The sequence below is a fragment of the Camelus ferus genome, chromosome 35, assembly GCF_009834535.1.
Source record: "Camelus ferus isolate YT-003-E chromosome 35, BCGSAC_Cfer_1.0, whole genome shotgun sequence".
NCBI classification, from domain to species: Eukaryota; Metazoa; Chordata; class Mammalia; order Artiodactyla; family Camelidae; genus Camelus; species Camelus ferus.
In genome coordinates, this window is record NC_045730.1 from 26,812,664 (window position 1) to 26,827,379 (window position 14,716).

Genomic DNA, 14,716 nt, shown 5'->3' on the forward strand with positions numbered 1-14,716 from the left:
CCTATCTATATTGGAAAAAATGAGAAATTCTGTTAGGGAGAGAACAGAAGGGTGTGGCCAAAACTGATAAGGAAATTACCATGGATAAGCCAACTCAACAAAAAGCTAAAAGCCAAAAATGAAGAAGAAGCTAGAAGCTATTCATCAAGACAATGGGGAGATTAGTCAGCCACCTAATGAAGACAATGGAAGAATGACCCCACAGGCATTTCAGAAATCTTGAGGGTGCCCCTCCTGTCACAGGAGCAGAGTTAGGATTGTGCAAGCATGGGGCCACTGCAGAATGCCCCTATTAGGGCAACATTCGGCAGAGCCTTGAGGGTGGAACCACCCTCATAAACCCAAAGTGGTAGAGCCACCACTCGATTCCCGCAATGGTGAGCCTCCAGTGCTGTGCCCAGGAACAGAGCTGCCATGGAGGTGGGGACACTGCAGAGAACCCCACAGTGGGCCCAGGAACAGAGCAGCCCCAGAGTCTGGCCACCCAAAGCCGTAAGTGCAGGGTCATCCAGAGCCTTGGGGGCCCAAGTGCCCCAGTGTGCAGAAGGCAGGACCTCTGTCCCAGGGTGCTAGAGGGCCATGCATCTAGCCAAAGATTCTTGAGCCCAGGGTTTTAGACTTGTTTGGGATCTGTTACCCTTTCTTCTTTCCTACTCCATTTAAATGGGGTTGTCTAACCTCGGCCTGTCCCACCATTGTATTTTGGAAATGCAGACTATGTTTGACTTCACAGGCTTACGACTGAAGGAAAATTTGCCTCAATAGAAATTGTGCCTTGAGTTTCACCCATATGTGATTTAGATGATACTTAAGGGAGACTTTAGATTTAGATTTTTAAGTTAATGTTGGAACAAATTAAGACCTTAGGGGCTTTTAGGATGGAATTAATGTATTTTGTATGTGATAAGAGGACATGAATGGGGGGGGCAGGGAACAGAAGCAGGAATGGTAATGGTCTGAACATTTGTCTCTCCCTAAAATTCATATTTTGAAATCTAACCCCCAAGGTGATGGTATTAAGAGATGAAGCCCCTGGAAGATGATTAGGTCTGGAGGGCAAACTCTCATGAACAAGATTAATGTCCTTACGAAAGAGACCTGAGAGGGCTCTATCACCCTTTTCCACCATGTGGGGACTTGGAGAAAAAGAACCTACGAGGAAGTGGGTCCTCACAAGATGCCAGACCTACTGGTGCTTCAACCTTGGATTTCCCAGCCTACAGACTGTGAGAAATACATGTTTGTTGTTCAAAAGTCGCCAGGTCTATGATGTTCTGTTATAGTGTCCTAAACAGACTCAAACAGGGACCAAGGTATAGTGTCGATGGATTTTCAACAAAGTTGCAAATAATCTTTTCAACAAATTGTGCTATAAAACTAGATATTTGTATGCAAAAACAAACAAACTAACTTGGTCCATACCCCCATCATATAAAAATAAAGTGGGTCATAGAGTTAAATGTAACTGAAAACTATAAAATTTCTAGAACAAAATATGGAAGGAAAATCTATGTAACCTTGGGTTAGACAAAGATTTCTTAGACACTACTCCAAAAGCATAAACCATAAAATAAAAAAAAAATTGGACAGTTTCTTAAAAAGTTAAACATCCCTATCATATAATCCAGCCATTCTACTCCCGAGTATATACTTAAGTGAAATGGAAGCTTGCATGTGAATATTCATACCAACTTTTTCTGAATGCTGTGTGAAACAAGCTAAAGATGGCACATACTGTGTGATTCTATTTTTGTAAGATTCTAGAAAATGCAAAAGCTGCAGTTCCAGAAAACAGAGAAGTAGTTGCCTGGGATGGAGGAAAGGCAAGGAGGAGAGGAAAGGGCTGTTTCAGAGAGGCACAGGAAACTTTTGGAATGATGGTTATATTCCTTGTCTTACTTGTGTTGATGGTTTCACAGGTATATAATTGATACATGCTTTCATACACATGTGTATGAAAATATTAAAGTACGTATTTATAGCAGCTTACTGCATATCCATTATATTTCAATAAAGATGGGGGGTTTTTTTGAGTAAAGGTAGATTTATTTAGAGAGATACATACCACTTAGAGCGCAGGCTGTTTAAGAAGTCTCAATAAAGATACTTTTTAAAAGTAGAAAATAACTCTCTAGTCCCTGATCATAATTAGAAATCCAAATAAAAAGCAATTATTAACAAAAAAATTTATGGAATTAGGTATCCACTGTAGGCTGAGCACTGTGCCAGTTGCTTTTGAAGAACACAAAGAAGTAGCAGAGTCCTTGCACTTAATCACATATCAAAACCAAAATATTTACAAGGCAGCATATCTCAAGAGTATTAAACCCAAGAACTACTAACTAATTTGCATTATAATTAACTTCTTAGATACACACATATAAATATCTATATAAGATATATGTATGCATACATTCCTACACAAGACAGAGATTAATTATTCCCATTTTAGAGTAATATACTAGAGTTCTTTCAAACCAGAGGTTGCTCGTGCATTAAAATACTGTATCTGTAAAGAGTAACTTGCAAGCATTTCAGGAATTGTTCTCCTGTGTAAATTATAATGTACCTTCTTGTAAACAGATTACTACAGAGAGCAGTGTTTCCTTTTAATCAGGGAAAGATCCCCAAAGGAGGTGAGTTTTGGATGACTTTTAAAAGACATGAAAGCTACGGAATGGTAGAGAGGGGCTTGGGTGAGTTATAATGGATGAGGGAAATACCTCCTGTGGCAAGTCTAAAATAAAGTGAAAAGTGGGGATACGTTGGAGGGCCAAGGTTGAAGGTCATTAATAAAAAATGTTTTAAAAAAAACCCGACTTTTAAACCTCGCAAACATTACTCAGGAAAGCTATGATAAAGAGTCACCAAGTGTATTTCCACAAGTAATGTTGACCCCACTTGGAACGTTCTCCACAGCTGGGTCATCCTTCCCCCCAAATTCAAAATGGATTGAAGACTTAAATGTGAGACCATAAAACTCCTAGAAGAAAACATGGAAGTAAACTCCCTGACATCTGTTTTAGTGATGAGTTTTGGATATGACACCAAAAGCAAAGGCAACAAAAACAAAGTGGGACGACATCAAAGGAAAAAGCTTCTGCACAGCAAAGGAGACCATCAGCAAAATGGAAAGGTAAGAAAGGAGGAAATATTCGTAAATCATATATCTAATAAGGGGTTAATATCGAACCCAAATCACTCATAAAACTCTATAAAAAAAAGGACAATCTGATTAAAAAGTGAATAGATATTTTTTCAAAGAAGATATACAAGTGGAACAACCGGTGCATGAAAAATGCTCAGCATCACTAATAATCAGGGAAACAAAAATCAGAACCACACTGAGATTCCGCCTCGCAGCTGTCAGATCACTTGTCATCAACACAGCAAGAGAAAGCAAGTGCTGGTGAGGACGTAGAGCGAAAGGAGGCCTGTGCACTGTTGGTGGGAATGTAAATTGGAGCTGCAACTATGAAAAACAGCATGTAGATTCCTGGAAAAAAGTTAGAAATAGAAGTACCATGTGATGTAGCCATCCCACTTCTGGGTCTATGTCTGAAGGAAACAAAATCGTTGTCTTGGAAAGATATGCACCCCGTGTTCGCTGCAGCATAATTCACAAGAGCCAAGACATGGAAACAACCTAAGTGCTAAGCGTCCATCAGCAGATGCATGCATAAACAAAATGTGAGCTGTATATATATATATGTATATATATATGTGTGTGTGTGTGTATATATATATGTATATATATATGTATATGTGTATATATATATATATGTATATTTTTTCAGTCATTAAAAAAAAGAGAAGGAAATCCTACCACTTGTGACAGCATCAAAGAACTTTGAGGACTTTACTCTAAATGAAATAAGTCAGACAGAGAAAGACAAATACTGCAGGACTGCACTTATATGTAGAAACTAAAAGAACACAACTCAGAAACAGACCACAGACCAGTGGTCAGAGGCACAGGTGGGGAGTGCGTGAAGGAAGTCAAAAGGTACAAACTACCAGTTATAAGTGAATAAGTCCTGGAGATGTGAGGTACAGCATGGTGACTACAGTTAACAATACTGTTGTATATTTGAAAGTTAAGAGAGTAGATCTTAACAGTTCTCATCCTAAGGGAAAAAAAATTGTAATTATATGAGGAGATGGATGTTAACTAAACTTATTGCGATAATCATTTCCCAACGTATAAGTATTTCAAATAATTATGTTGAACATCCTAAACTAATGAGGGAAATGTTGGCCCTCACCTGGGGGTTACCCTCCTCCAGCACACCCCACCTCCTCTTCCTCGTGGTGCAGAGGGAGAAAAGAAATTGTTCCAACGGCTACAAAGAGTGAATAACGGTTGCACTAGGTTGAATCCAAGAGAGTACTTTCTGCTAACCACCAAGACTGCCTTGTGCCTGTTTCCAAGGGGCCAGCTCTAGGGAAGTCAGCCTGCATTCAGTGAAGGTCTTGGAGGAGACCCAAATCACTACATTCAGAAGAGTTCCAGGAACTCTGGGAAGCTGTGCTTTCCAAATAGAGAGAAAGAACAGAAAGCAAGGCTTGACGTGGAGCCCAGGAAGAAATCTAGTAACAGAAGGCATGTGTGGACAATGAGCGTTTTCAATTAAAATTGCTCAGGAATTCCAGAATCCATGGAGAGTCTACATACTTCATGTTTGAAATAACGCTTTTTGACAGCATTCCTTTTTGTTCATTAAACGTCTTAAAACAATGCTGAACAAGAGTGCTAACAGAGATGAGCCTGTGGACAAGAACACTGGCTGATTGCGGGTAATAAACATTCCCATGTGTGCATGCACCCAGGTATACCAAGTAGGGTATTAATAAGGAGCATGTTAGTGACTGGAGGATGCTTTCTAAGAACATATTTCACTTTTTACAGTTTCACCATAATAACATGCAGTGTTAGGGGCACTTTTAACACATGAAAAAATGTAATGTTAAATGAAACCTAGGAATTTTGGCAAGTATATCTCAGAAAATTCATTTTTAAAACTAAGTCCAGGAAAGAAAATTCTGACACAGGCCACATCATGGATGAAACTTGAGGGCATTATGCTAAGTGAAATATGCCGGTCACAAAAGGACACTCTACGATTCCACGTGGGTATGTAGCTAGAATCATCAAATTCATGGAAACAGGAAGTAGAGCCGTGGCTGCCAGGAGCTGGGGAGAGGGATACAGGGCTAGTCGTTTAACTGGTGTAGAGTTTCACACTTGCAAAGATGAAAAAGTTCTGGAGATTGGTGGCACAACAATGTGAATATACTTTACGATGCTTCAAAATGTTTAAGAGGGTAAATGTTACGTGTATTTTTCCACAATTCAAAGGCATTTTAAGCAAGAAAAAAAAAAAAGGAATTCCGCTAAGTACCCAGACTTTCCAAGAAGCAATGGCAGAAGGACCAGGTGAACCTTAAAAGCCATGAAATGGATTATTTTTAAGTACGTACTTGGAAGAGAGAATAAATGGGCATTTGTTGGGTTAGCCCAGTACAGACATATCAAGGCCAGATCCTTATACATATGTTTTATCGAATTCTCACAATAAACCTGAAAGTAGATATTCTAGTCTTAATTGTGATATGCTAGTCCTGAAAAAATAGGGGGAAGGGACAAACATGTTGCTTAAGGTCTCGCAGCTGACAAGCAGCCTTGGGGAATAGGGTTGCCTCCTACTGGAGAAAAAGAGGGTCGTTACCATGAGACTTTCGAAAATTAAGGGAAGAACTATTCTTCTATCTTCCCCACTCTATTTTCACTTTTCTTTCTTATTTACTGAACCCTCAAAATAAATTTAAAAGCTAAGTTATTCTAGCATGTATGGCAGAAATTTCAGGAAAAAGATGGCTTCTTAACTTAATTAGCATAAAATTTGGAGTTGAAGGTAATATAAAGGTACCTGATGGAAAAGGGCCCCCTGAAAAAGTTCTTTTGAACCACGTCATGTACAAAATGATTCTCCAGGGGAAAATAAAATAAGGTCTGGAGCCATGCGCGTGTTCCACGTGGGTCCGCTTAAGTTTTCTTTTTGATATAAAGTGTGTCAGTCAGGATACCAGGTTAGACTGAACTTCTGCCACTGAATACAATTTGACCAAGGAATTGTACCACCAAGATCACAGCAGGAAACAGACGGTACACTCAGACTGAGCACTTTGGAGGAAGTTTAGTAACAGGCTATTCATGGAGGTGTGGGCAGGCTGTGAGGGAACCAGGAGGGATGGTGCCGTACCTTGGGGCTGGTGCCCCGGATGTAGCCACCCCGAAGCCCACACGGACAGAGGGAGGAGCTATGACGGAAACGCAGACACACAGGGCTGCCTGGTTGATGCTGTGACTCATCCATTGATGCACAAGTAGGTTATTTCCAAACCTTGGCTATTGTGAATAATGCTGTAATGAACATGGCCGTGCAGGTGTCTCGTCGATATCCTGTTTTCATTTCCTTCAGATACACTCTGAAGTGGGATTCCTGGATCATATGGCACTTCTGTTTTTAGTTTTTTCAGGAACCTCTGTACTATTTTCCATAGTGGCTGTAACAATTTACATTCCCACCAACAGTGCACATTCCTGTCAACGTGTATTGTCTCTTGTCTTTTGATGATAGCCATTAAGAAGTGCGAGAGGGTATCTCATTGTAGTTTTGACTTGCATTTCCTTGATGGCTAGTGATGTTTACCATCTTTTCACGTGTCTGCTGGCCATTTGTATGCCATCTTTGGAAAAATGTCTGGTTCCTCTGACTATTTTTAATTGAATTATTTGTGGGTTTTTTGTTTTTTGGTTTTTTTTTGCTATTAAGTTGTATGAGTGTTTATATATAGTTTGGATATTAACCGCTGGTCAAATAAATGGTTTGCAAATACCTTCTCCCATTTAATAGGCTGCCTTTTCACTTTGTTGACTGTTTCTTTCACTGTACAGCCTTTTAGTCTTAGGTAGTCACACTTGCTTATTTTGGCCTTTATTTGTGATTTTGGTGTCATATCCAAAAAAATCATTACCACGCTTGATGTCAAGGAACTTTTTCCCTATGTGTTCTTTTTTTTTTTTTTTCCTGAAATGAGTGTCTTTATTGCTTGTACCGTACAAATACAAGGAATGGGGAAAGGCGAGTGAGAAGGAGGAAGAATTGTCAGATTAACGACATACACACACAGAAAGGAAACAGGACCCCACCCACCCAAGCCAACCCCCACCCCACCCCAGGATGTGTCTCTCTCTGAATTACCTAGCAACAGAAGGTGGGGTGGGGAGACGAAAACCAGAAAAACTAATTCCAAACGCCAAGAGATGTTGGGGGGCAGGGGACAACAGGGCAGCAAGTGGACCTCTGGTGCGGCTTCCCTGCTGGGCCAGCACCCCTCCCCTTGGGATGAAATGCTCAGGCCAGGGGTGGGGCTTGAGCCCACACATACCACACACACTTGCGGCCAGGACACACTGCCCCCGCACACACATACCCAACACACACGCACACGCACACACACACACACACCATGTGTATCTGCTTCTCAGATGCACGGGAACGCCCACGGACACACAGTCCGAGGCAGGCACACAGGTGCCCACGGCACTGACACACGTTCTCCTTAAGGCTGCAGAATGCGGGGCCCGGAGAGGGGGAGGGGATGAGGTGGCCTGGAGCATCCCTTCTCAGAGGCCCCCACCCTAGTACATACCAGAGACACCCACCCCCACCCCCTCCTCGACCCAAGTCCACGGGGCCCCATACTGTCTCGGTGCGAGATGTGTAACAGCCAAGGCTGGCGCCCCTCCACCCCAGGCAGACAGAAGGGGGAGATCCCGGCCCCCATCCTCAGACGGGGCCGGGGCCAGCAGGAGGTAAGGCTGGCTGGAAGGAAGCCCTGGTAAGGCACGGGGCCAGTGGGCGGGGCGGTTAGCCCCCAAATGTTCCTCCTGCCTCATCCACAGGGTCAGGAGAGCAGTTTGGGGGGGGGGGCAGGGCCAGGAGGCAGTGCTCGTCCTCTGGGCCCCTCCTGGTTTCCCACACGGTAATTCCCCCATCCACGTGAGGGAGCCCTAAACCCCCAATCCTGCACGCAGCTTCCAAAAGCCCACCCCACCCCCTCCCCCGGTCCCTGGACATTATTGCTTTTCTGCCCCCATGGGAGGAGGGTGCTGGACTGCCCCACGCCAGGCCTGTTGGAGCCTAACGACAGGGCAAGGAAGGCAGCACCAGGGCGCTGTTCACCGGGCAGCCCACCAGGGGGCAGCCTCTGACAGCAGCAACGCAGAGGCAGGCTGCCTCGGGGCGCTCGGGCCAGAAACTCACGTAGGCCCCACAGCTCCGCCCTTCGCCCCTCAGTGGGGCTTGTGTTGATTAAAAATCGGAATCTCTCCAACTGCCCAAAGGCCTGGTCCTAGGGCAGGCAGTGGAGTGTCCTCAATCCTGGTCTGGGCACAAAGGCGAGGGCAGGACAGGATCCTGGAGGCAGGGCTGCTGGGACCGCTGAGGTGAGTTTGGCAGAGGGCTGAAAAAAAAACTGGAAATGGGGGTGAGGGGGTGAGGGGCGCGGACACAAACAAAAAAGCAAAATAAAAACTTGAAAGAAAGAGAAAGAAAGAAAAGAAAAAGAAAGAAAGAAAGAAAAAGAAAGAAAGAAAGAAAGAAAGAAAGAAAGAAAGAAAGAAAGAAAGAAAGAAAGAGAGAGAAGGAAGGAAGGAAGGAAGGAAGGAAGGAAGGAAGGAAGGAAGGAAGGAAGGAAAAAGCCCCCCTGCGGTGATGGCAGCCGGGCTTGCGTCCCGCGCGGCGGCGGCGGCGGCGGCGCTGCTCGCTCTCGGATGCTGGCCGAATAGGAGAACTGGGGGAAGTGGTCCGCTGGTCCGGTTCGAGCGAGCCCCGGCTGTCACTGCGGCCCGGGGTGGGGGTGGGGGTGATTGGGATGGACGGGGCGGTGAGCTCGTCGTCAACGTTCCTTGTGCCAACCTCAGATGAGACCTGAGGCTGGAAGGGTGGCAGCAGCGTCTTCTGCACCACGTCCTGCCAGCTGACACTGAGGAAGAACCTGTGCTGCGCGACCTCCTTGGCATCGCTGCGCCCCCCGCCGAGCCTCTGCCTGGGGTCCTTCTTGGGCAGCCCCGCGAGCAGGGCCTTGGCCTCGGGGCCGAGCGTGCGCGGGAAGCGGATCTCCTCCGTGAGGATGAGCTCGGAGAGGCGCCCGCGGTCCTGGCCGTAGACGGGCAGGCGGCCGCACATCACCTCGAACGTGCGCACGCCCAGCCCGCAGCGGTCCGCCGCCCGGCCGTAGTCGTCGTCCTCCAGCACCCGGGGGCCGGGCGCTCAGCGGTCCCACAGAAGGGTCTGGTGGCGGCCCCGCCACTGACGCCCTCTCTGCACAGGCCGAAGTCAGCGATGTCGACGTGGCCACCTTTGTCCGGCTTGATGTCGCGGTACCTCGCGTCCCCCGAGAGCAGGTACTCCGGGCCGAGACGATCCCGCGCCGCAGACGCGGGCCCGCCCCTCCGTGAAGACGCGCGCCCGGGGCAGGCGGAACAGCTGGCCGCCGGTGGCTCCGTCGCGAAGCACAGGCGGCCGTGGGTCTGGAAGGCAAGCTTCGGCGCGGGGAGGAGCGGGTGCCTGGTGCTCTGGGGGACCCGGCTCTCGGCGGCTGCGTGGGCGACCCCGCCCTTGGCGACGGTGACCTCCCAACGCGGGATCCTCACGGCGCAGGAGCGGCCCGGGCCTCTTCCCGCGGCAGGATGGCCGTGCCGAACGTGCCCGGCCCCGGCAGGGGGCTGCGGCAGTCGAAGCCGCTCGTGGTCACCGTGGCCCGAGCCCTGCTGACTGCCGCTTCCAGCTCCTCGGCCGCAGAAGGGCGGCTGGGGGAGCCACACGTGCAGCCCCCGGGGTCCCTCCCGGGCCCGCTGCTTGCGGCTGCTGGCGACCCTCGGATGGCCCTCGTCCGCTCCTGCCTGTCCGCCGCAGAGTCTGCACGAAGGCCCTCTCAGTGACCGTGGTCCGCGGCCCGCAGCGCACGACCAAGGCGTTGGGCCGCGGTCCCTCGGTCTTCGTCAGCTGGCTTCTGCGACAGAGACGTTGTTTAAGGGGCGCAGGGTCTGGTCGCGGGCTTCGGGCCGCTCCTTGCCCCCAGTGAAGGAGCCGTCGCTCTTCGGCAGGAAGTACCGGGACCTCCAGGCCTTGACGTATTCACCGCGCTCGAGGAGCCGGCCTTCCGTGATGACAGACACCTCGCTCACGGTGGCAGCGTGGCACGCCGTCACCCAGTCTGGGGCAGCTCAGGGCAGCAGGACCTGCAGGAGGCGCGGCGGACGGAGCACGGCCCGTCACCGGCGGCCCGCTAGCCTCCCTGGCGGGGTTCCGGCCCTGACCACCGCCGCGGGGCGCTTGCTCCCGCTCCGCGTGCTTCCAGGCGGCGGCGGCGGCGGCGGCGGCGGCGGCGGCGGCGGCGGCGGCGGCGGCGGCGGCGGCGGCGGCGGCGGCGGCGGCGGCGGCGGCGGCGGCGGCGGCAACGCCTTTGCCCCTTCGCCGAGCCAGGCCCCACGGCTCGCCGGCGCGGGCCCCCGCCCCTCCCCCCAGCCCCACTATGTGTTCTTCTAGGAGTTTTGTTTTTTTTCTGTTACAGTTTCAGGTCTTATGTTTAGGTCTTTAATCAGTTTCATTTTTATGAGTGGTATAAAATAGGAATCCAACTTTTTTGGGGGGGGTGAGGGGGAAGGTAATTCGGTTTATTATTTATTTTCAGAGGTTCTAGGGGTGGAACCCAGGACCGCGTGCATGCCAAGCATTCACTCTGCCACTTTAGCTATACCCTCCCCCTCAGCTTGATTGATTTATTTTTGCGTCAGATTGTCCAGTTTTACCAGCACCGTTTATTGAAGAGACTGTCCTTTTCCGCTAAGTATTCGTGGCTCCCTTGTCAAATACTAGTTGACTGTAGATGTGCATATTTGTTTCTCAAGGACAGATCCTATGGTAGGTCACAAAGCAAGCCTGAGGAAATGTAAGAAGCTAGAAACCACACCAAGCCCCCCCACCCCCGCGCAGTGGGGCAGAACTCGCTGCTGGACCTTTTCTGCCACGCCCAGTGGTGACACTGATTGTCCCTGGGGACAGATTTCCTTTGTTTTGGAAAAATTACACGAAAGAGCCCTTCAGTTATGTTTCCCCCAACTGTTCTGTGGCGGCACTGAACAAGCATTTCGGTTGTTTTTTGTTCGCTTACACGGGCGAATGGGTGAAACTAGTCAGTGCTAAGAGGCTCCCAAGTGGTATTATTGAGTGAGAAATGTAAGGTGCACAGGGGTGTGTATAGTGATCCCACTTACGTGAAAAAGCATGCAAGTGTATAAATGTGTTCGTCAACAACCATGTGAACATAGAAGCAGCACATCAGGCTGTACAGCGACCTGTGAGCAAGAGGCAGCCTCGTGGTGCGGGAGAAAAGCAAGACCACGGAAGGCAAGTAAAAACGGGGAAAGACTTTTTAAAAAAGGGAAAAACAAAACAAAACACAAAAAGCAACAGTACCCATGTTACATGAGCCAAAGACTAGACTTCACTAAACTAGTGGTGTGGGGTTCAAAGTTACTATTTTTCCAATATAAAAGGAATGAAACCTTATTTTGTAGCCATAGTCTTGTGATTGGGGTCATCTGTGTTGTAACATGAATACCAAAATACAAAAAACAAAACAAAACAAAAAAACCTCTGTACGTAAACTGGAAGAAAAGTGATGGCAAAACCCTCTATGACAAAAACAAGTACAAATTATCTCAAGTGTTTCTGTTAATCCATTTTAAATTGCAGTGTGAGAGGATAGAGTAGAAGTGTCTCATCCTCAAGAGCAAAGAAAAGAAACGCTAAAGCAAACTTGATTCTAGATCGTGGAATGGAGGAGGAAGCCAGGAACAGCTTCTCTCAGTTCTGACTTCCAAGTCCTCCACCACACGTATTGATATAACCATTTTACAGATGATGAAGTTGAGTCTTGGAAAGTTTCAGCAGCTTTCGTGAGATTTCTCTGCTTAAGTTTCAGCCTGCTTACATAATTCCAAAACCCATGTACTTCTCTCTATATAATTGTACACTCTGGTATACTCTCCTTTCTTCCTTCACTCCAGCCTACTTGTACCGTAAACACATAAGCACTTCCTGCCCCAGGGCCTTTGCACTTGCTGCTTCCTCTACCTGGAATATTCTCCCTTCAGATAAGCACTTGCCTTTCCTCTCCTCCTTCACAGTGAATCCTTTCCAGATCAACTAACTTAGAATTATACTCTCTGTGGCCAATCTTACTCCTCCTAATCCTGCCTCCTGGTTTGTTTGGTTTTTTTTTTTTTCCTATCACTCATCATCATTTGATACATTCTATATTTACTTACTTATTTTGTTTGATTCCTATCACAAGAATGTAAGCTTCATAGGGCTGTGATTTTTCTCTTGCGTTCACAAGCATTTGAAATAGTGCCTGGGACGTATTAAGTACTCCCGAGTGGAGTAAACAAGTAAGTATGCTGCTCTTCTCCTCTCCAGGCTTCAGAGATGATAGCACGGAGTTCGCCAGGTGTGCCCTCTCATCACTACGTCCTGGTCATGCATCTCATCCTAGAAATGTCTATGATTTCTAGACAGAAAAACAGGAGGGACGGGTCACAGGTGAGGAACATGAATCAATCATGTTACTGAAGAAATTGTAATTGTGTAATTGGAAAACATACTTTTTATCCATGCTCATACTTCACACAAAAATGAATCTAGGTAAATTACATACATACTTTTAATAGTGCAAAGCCACAGAAAATAGAATTTTATCTTGTCACTAGAGAGGTAATAAACAATGTCTATATTGCAAAAAAGAATAAATATTTAAAAAATAAAGTTAAGATTTTAGTAGGCAAATGGGAAAGATGTGAAGAAACAATTTACATAATAGATAAACAACTTGTAAACAAACATGGAAAAATCTTCAACAAGTTAATAAAAGATGCAAATGGAAACAATAATATGGTGTCTCTGTCTTGACAATTATATAGCAGTTTGGTGAAACGGTTACGACAATGCTAAATGCAAAAGGCAGAATCCAAAATTACATCTGTCATGTTTACAGTCATGCACATGGACGTGGACAGGGAGGGAACCCAAGAGTGGAAGGCAGTTTGGTCTGCTGGGTTTGTGAGCGTACCAAAATTCAAAGTTTACTTTATTGTTACCCTTACCCTATGTTATGGTATCTCGACTTCTGAGGTCAATACTTGCCTGGCCAGTTTTGGGTTTTGTTGTTGTTGCTATTTTAAAATAAGAAATAATTTTTCTGTCTCTGTCACACAATATGTATATATTTTTTTAGAGCATTGAGCAAATGCAGCATAGTGCAGAGGTTACAAGCACCGATCTAGAGCCAGACTGCCCCAGTGTGTATCCCAGTGCAGCCTCTTACGTGACTTCAGACAATTCACTCAAATGGCTTGGTTTCTGCATCTTTACAACGGGCATAATAAGAATCCCTAACTCTTGTGGTTATTGCAAGGATTGAATAGTTAATGCATGTAAATCACTCAGGACCGTCCCTGGCACTGGATAACAGTACCTATTACTGTTAGTTAACTATTGTAATTACATGTGTAATTCTCTTCTCTCTCTCCCTCAATATTCAGTTTGCAATCCTCTTGATCAGATTGAATCTCTTAGCAAACATCCTTTCCAACCTTAATAAGAATCACAAGGTTCCTTGCCATAAGTCTGTTGTTTGAAACTGTAGTGATGGGTCAGGTCATCAAAATCTGATCTCTGACGCCATCTCTGTAGACATCCAACCACAGAACACAGCCAGGTTAAGTCACAGTTTCTCCAGGTGGCAGAACAGACTGGAAAATGTTGGCCTCTGGAGCTAAATCACCAACTATATGGGACAGACATGGAAGGGCAGACAGCCTCCTTAGGTGCTAGGAAATTCGGTCAAAACTGAATTTACCAAACATCTGTCATGTCCCAGGTATTGTGCAAAACCTAAAACCAGAGTAGTAAACAACACAGGTGTGGCTTTCATTGGGCTAAAGACAAAGACACACATCAGATAATCAAAGGTGTAGTGAGTGTGCTGAGGGGCGCAGGGGCCGTGGGAGCTGGCGGGCTGGCCAGCAGCTGCTCCACGGCCACAGGCGGCATAACCCAGGTTTCCTCAGCATGGGCTGTCGACAGGGGTGGTGGCACTCGGCACTAAGGAATGAGAGCAAGCATTGCTCAGACACCCCCTGAGGCAGGCAGGGACTCTTTATTCTGGAAGCCCTTGGCAGCAGGCAGGTTCAGGGAGAGAATGTTAGACACTCAGATGGGTAAGATAATGTCACCTCCTGAAGGAGGTGACAAGGATATACCATATTCTACTCTGCAAGTCATTCAGGTTGGCTGGAGCCTAGAGTGAGGAGAGCGCAGAGAAATGAAGCCGGGGCGGCCCACGGGGGCAGAGCGCCGCTCACTGGCAGTGCGACCCTGCAGCTCACTGCCCCCTTGCCCCTTCCACCTGCTTCTAGCGCCAAACTGAGCCTCAGCTGGCGGGGAGACAGGAGCCTTTTCCCACCACATTAGTGATACCCAAGTGGTCCAAACCCACACTCAGAAGAACTTGTAACGAGTAGGGCTTGTAACTTTGTACATAAGGGCACAAATAAGAATGAGATTCCCTCTCCTGTCTGTCTCTC

At 47.0% G+C, this 14,716-nt stretch overlaps 1 protein-coding gene and 1 pseudogene across 1 annotated transcript in view; both read right to left on the reverse strand.

Annotated features, from left to right (window-relative positions):
• LOC116661543 (nascent polypeptide-associated complex subunit alpha, muscle-specific form-like) overlaps positions 1-14,716 on the reverse strand; it is a 76,010-nt gene that overhangs the window by 9,298 nt on the left and 51,996 nt on the right. Inside the window, exon 4 of the mRNA XM_032473840.1 lies at positions 12,401-12,642. Coding sequence (XP_032329731.1) covers positions 12,599-12,642 — 44 coding nt within the window. The 3' untranslated portion in view covers positions 12,401-12,598. The remainder of the gene's footprint in view (positions 1-12,400; positions 12,643-14,716) is intronic.
• LOC116661542 lies at positions 8,442-11,550 on the reverse strand (annotated as a pseudogene).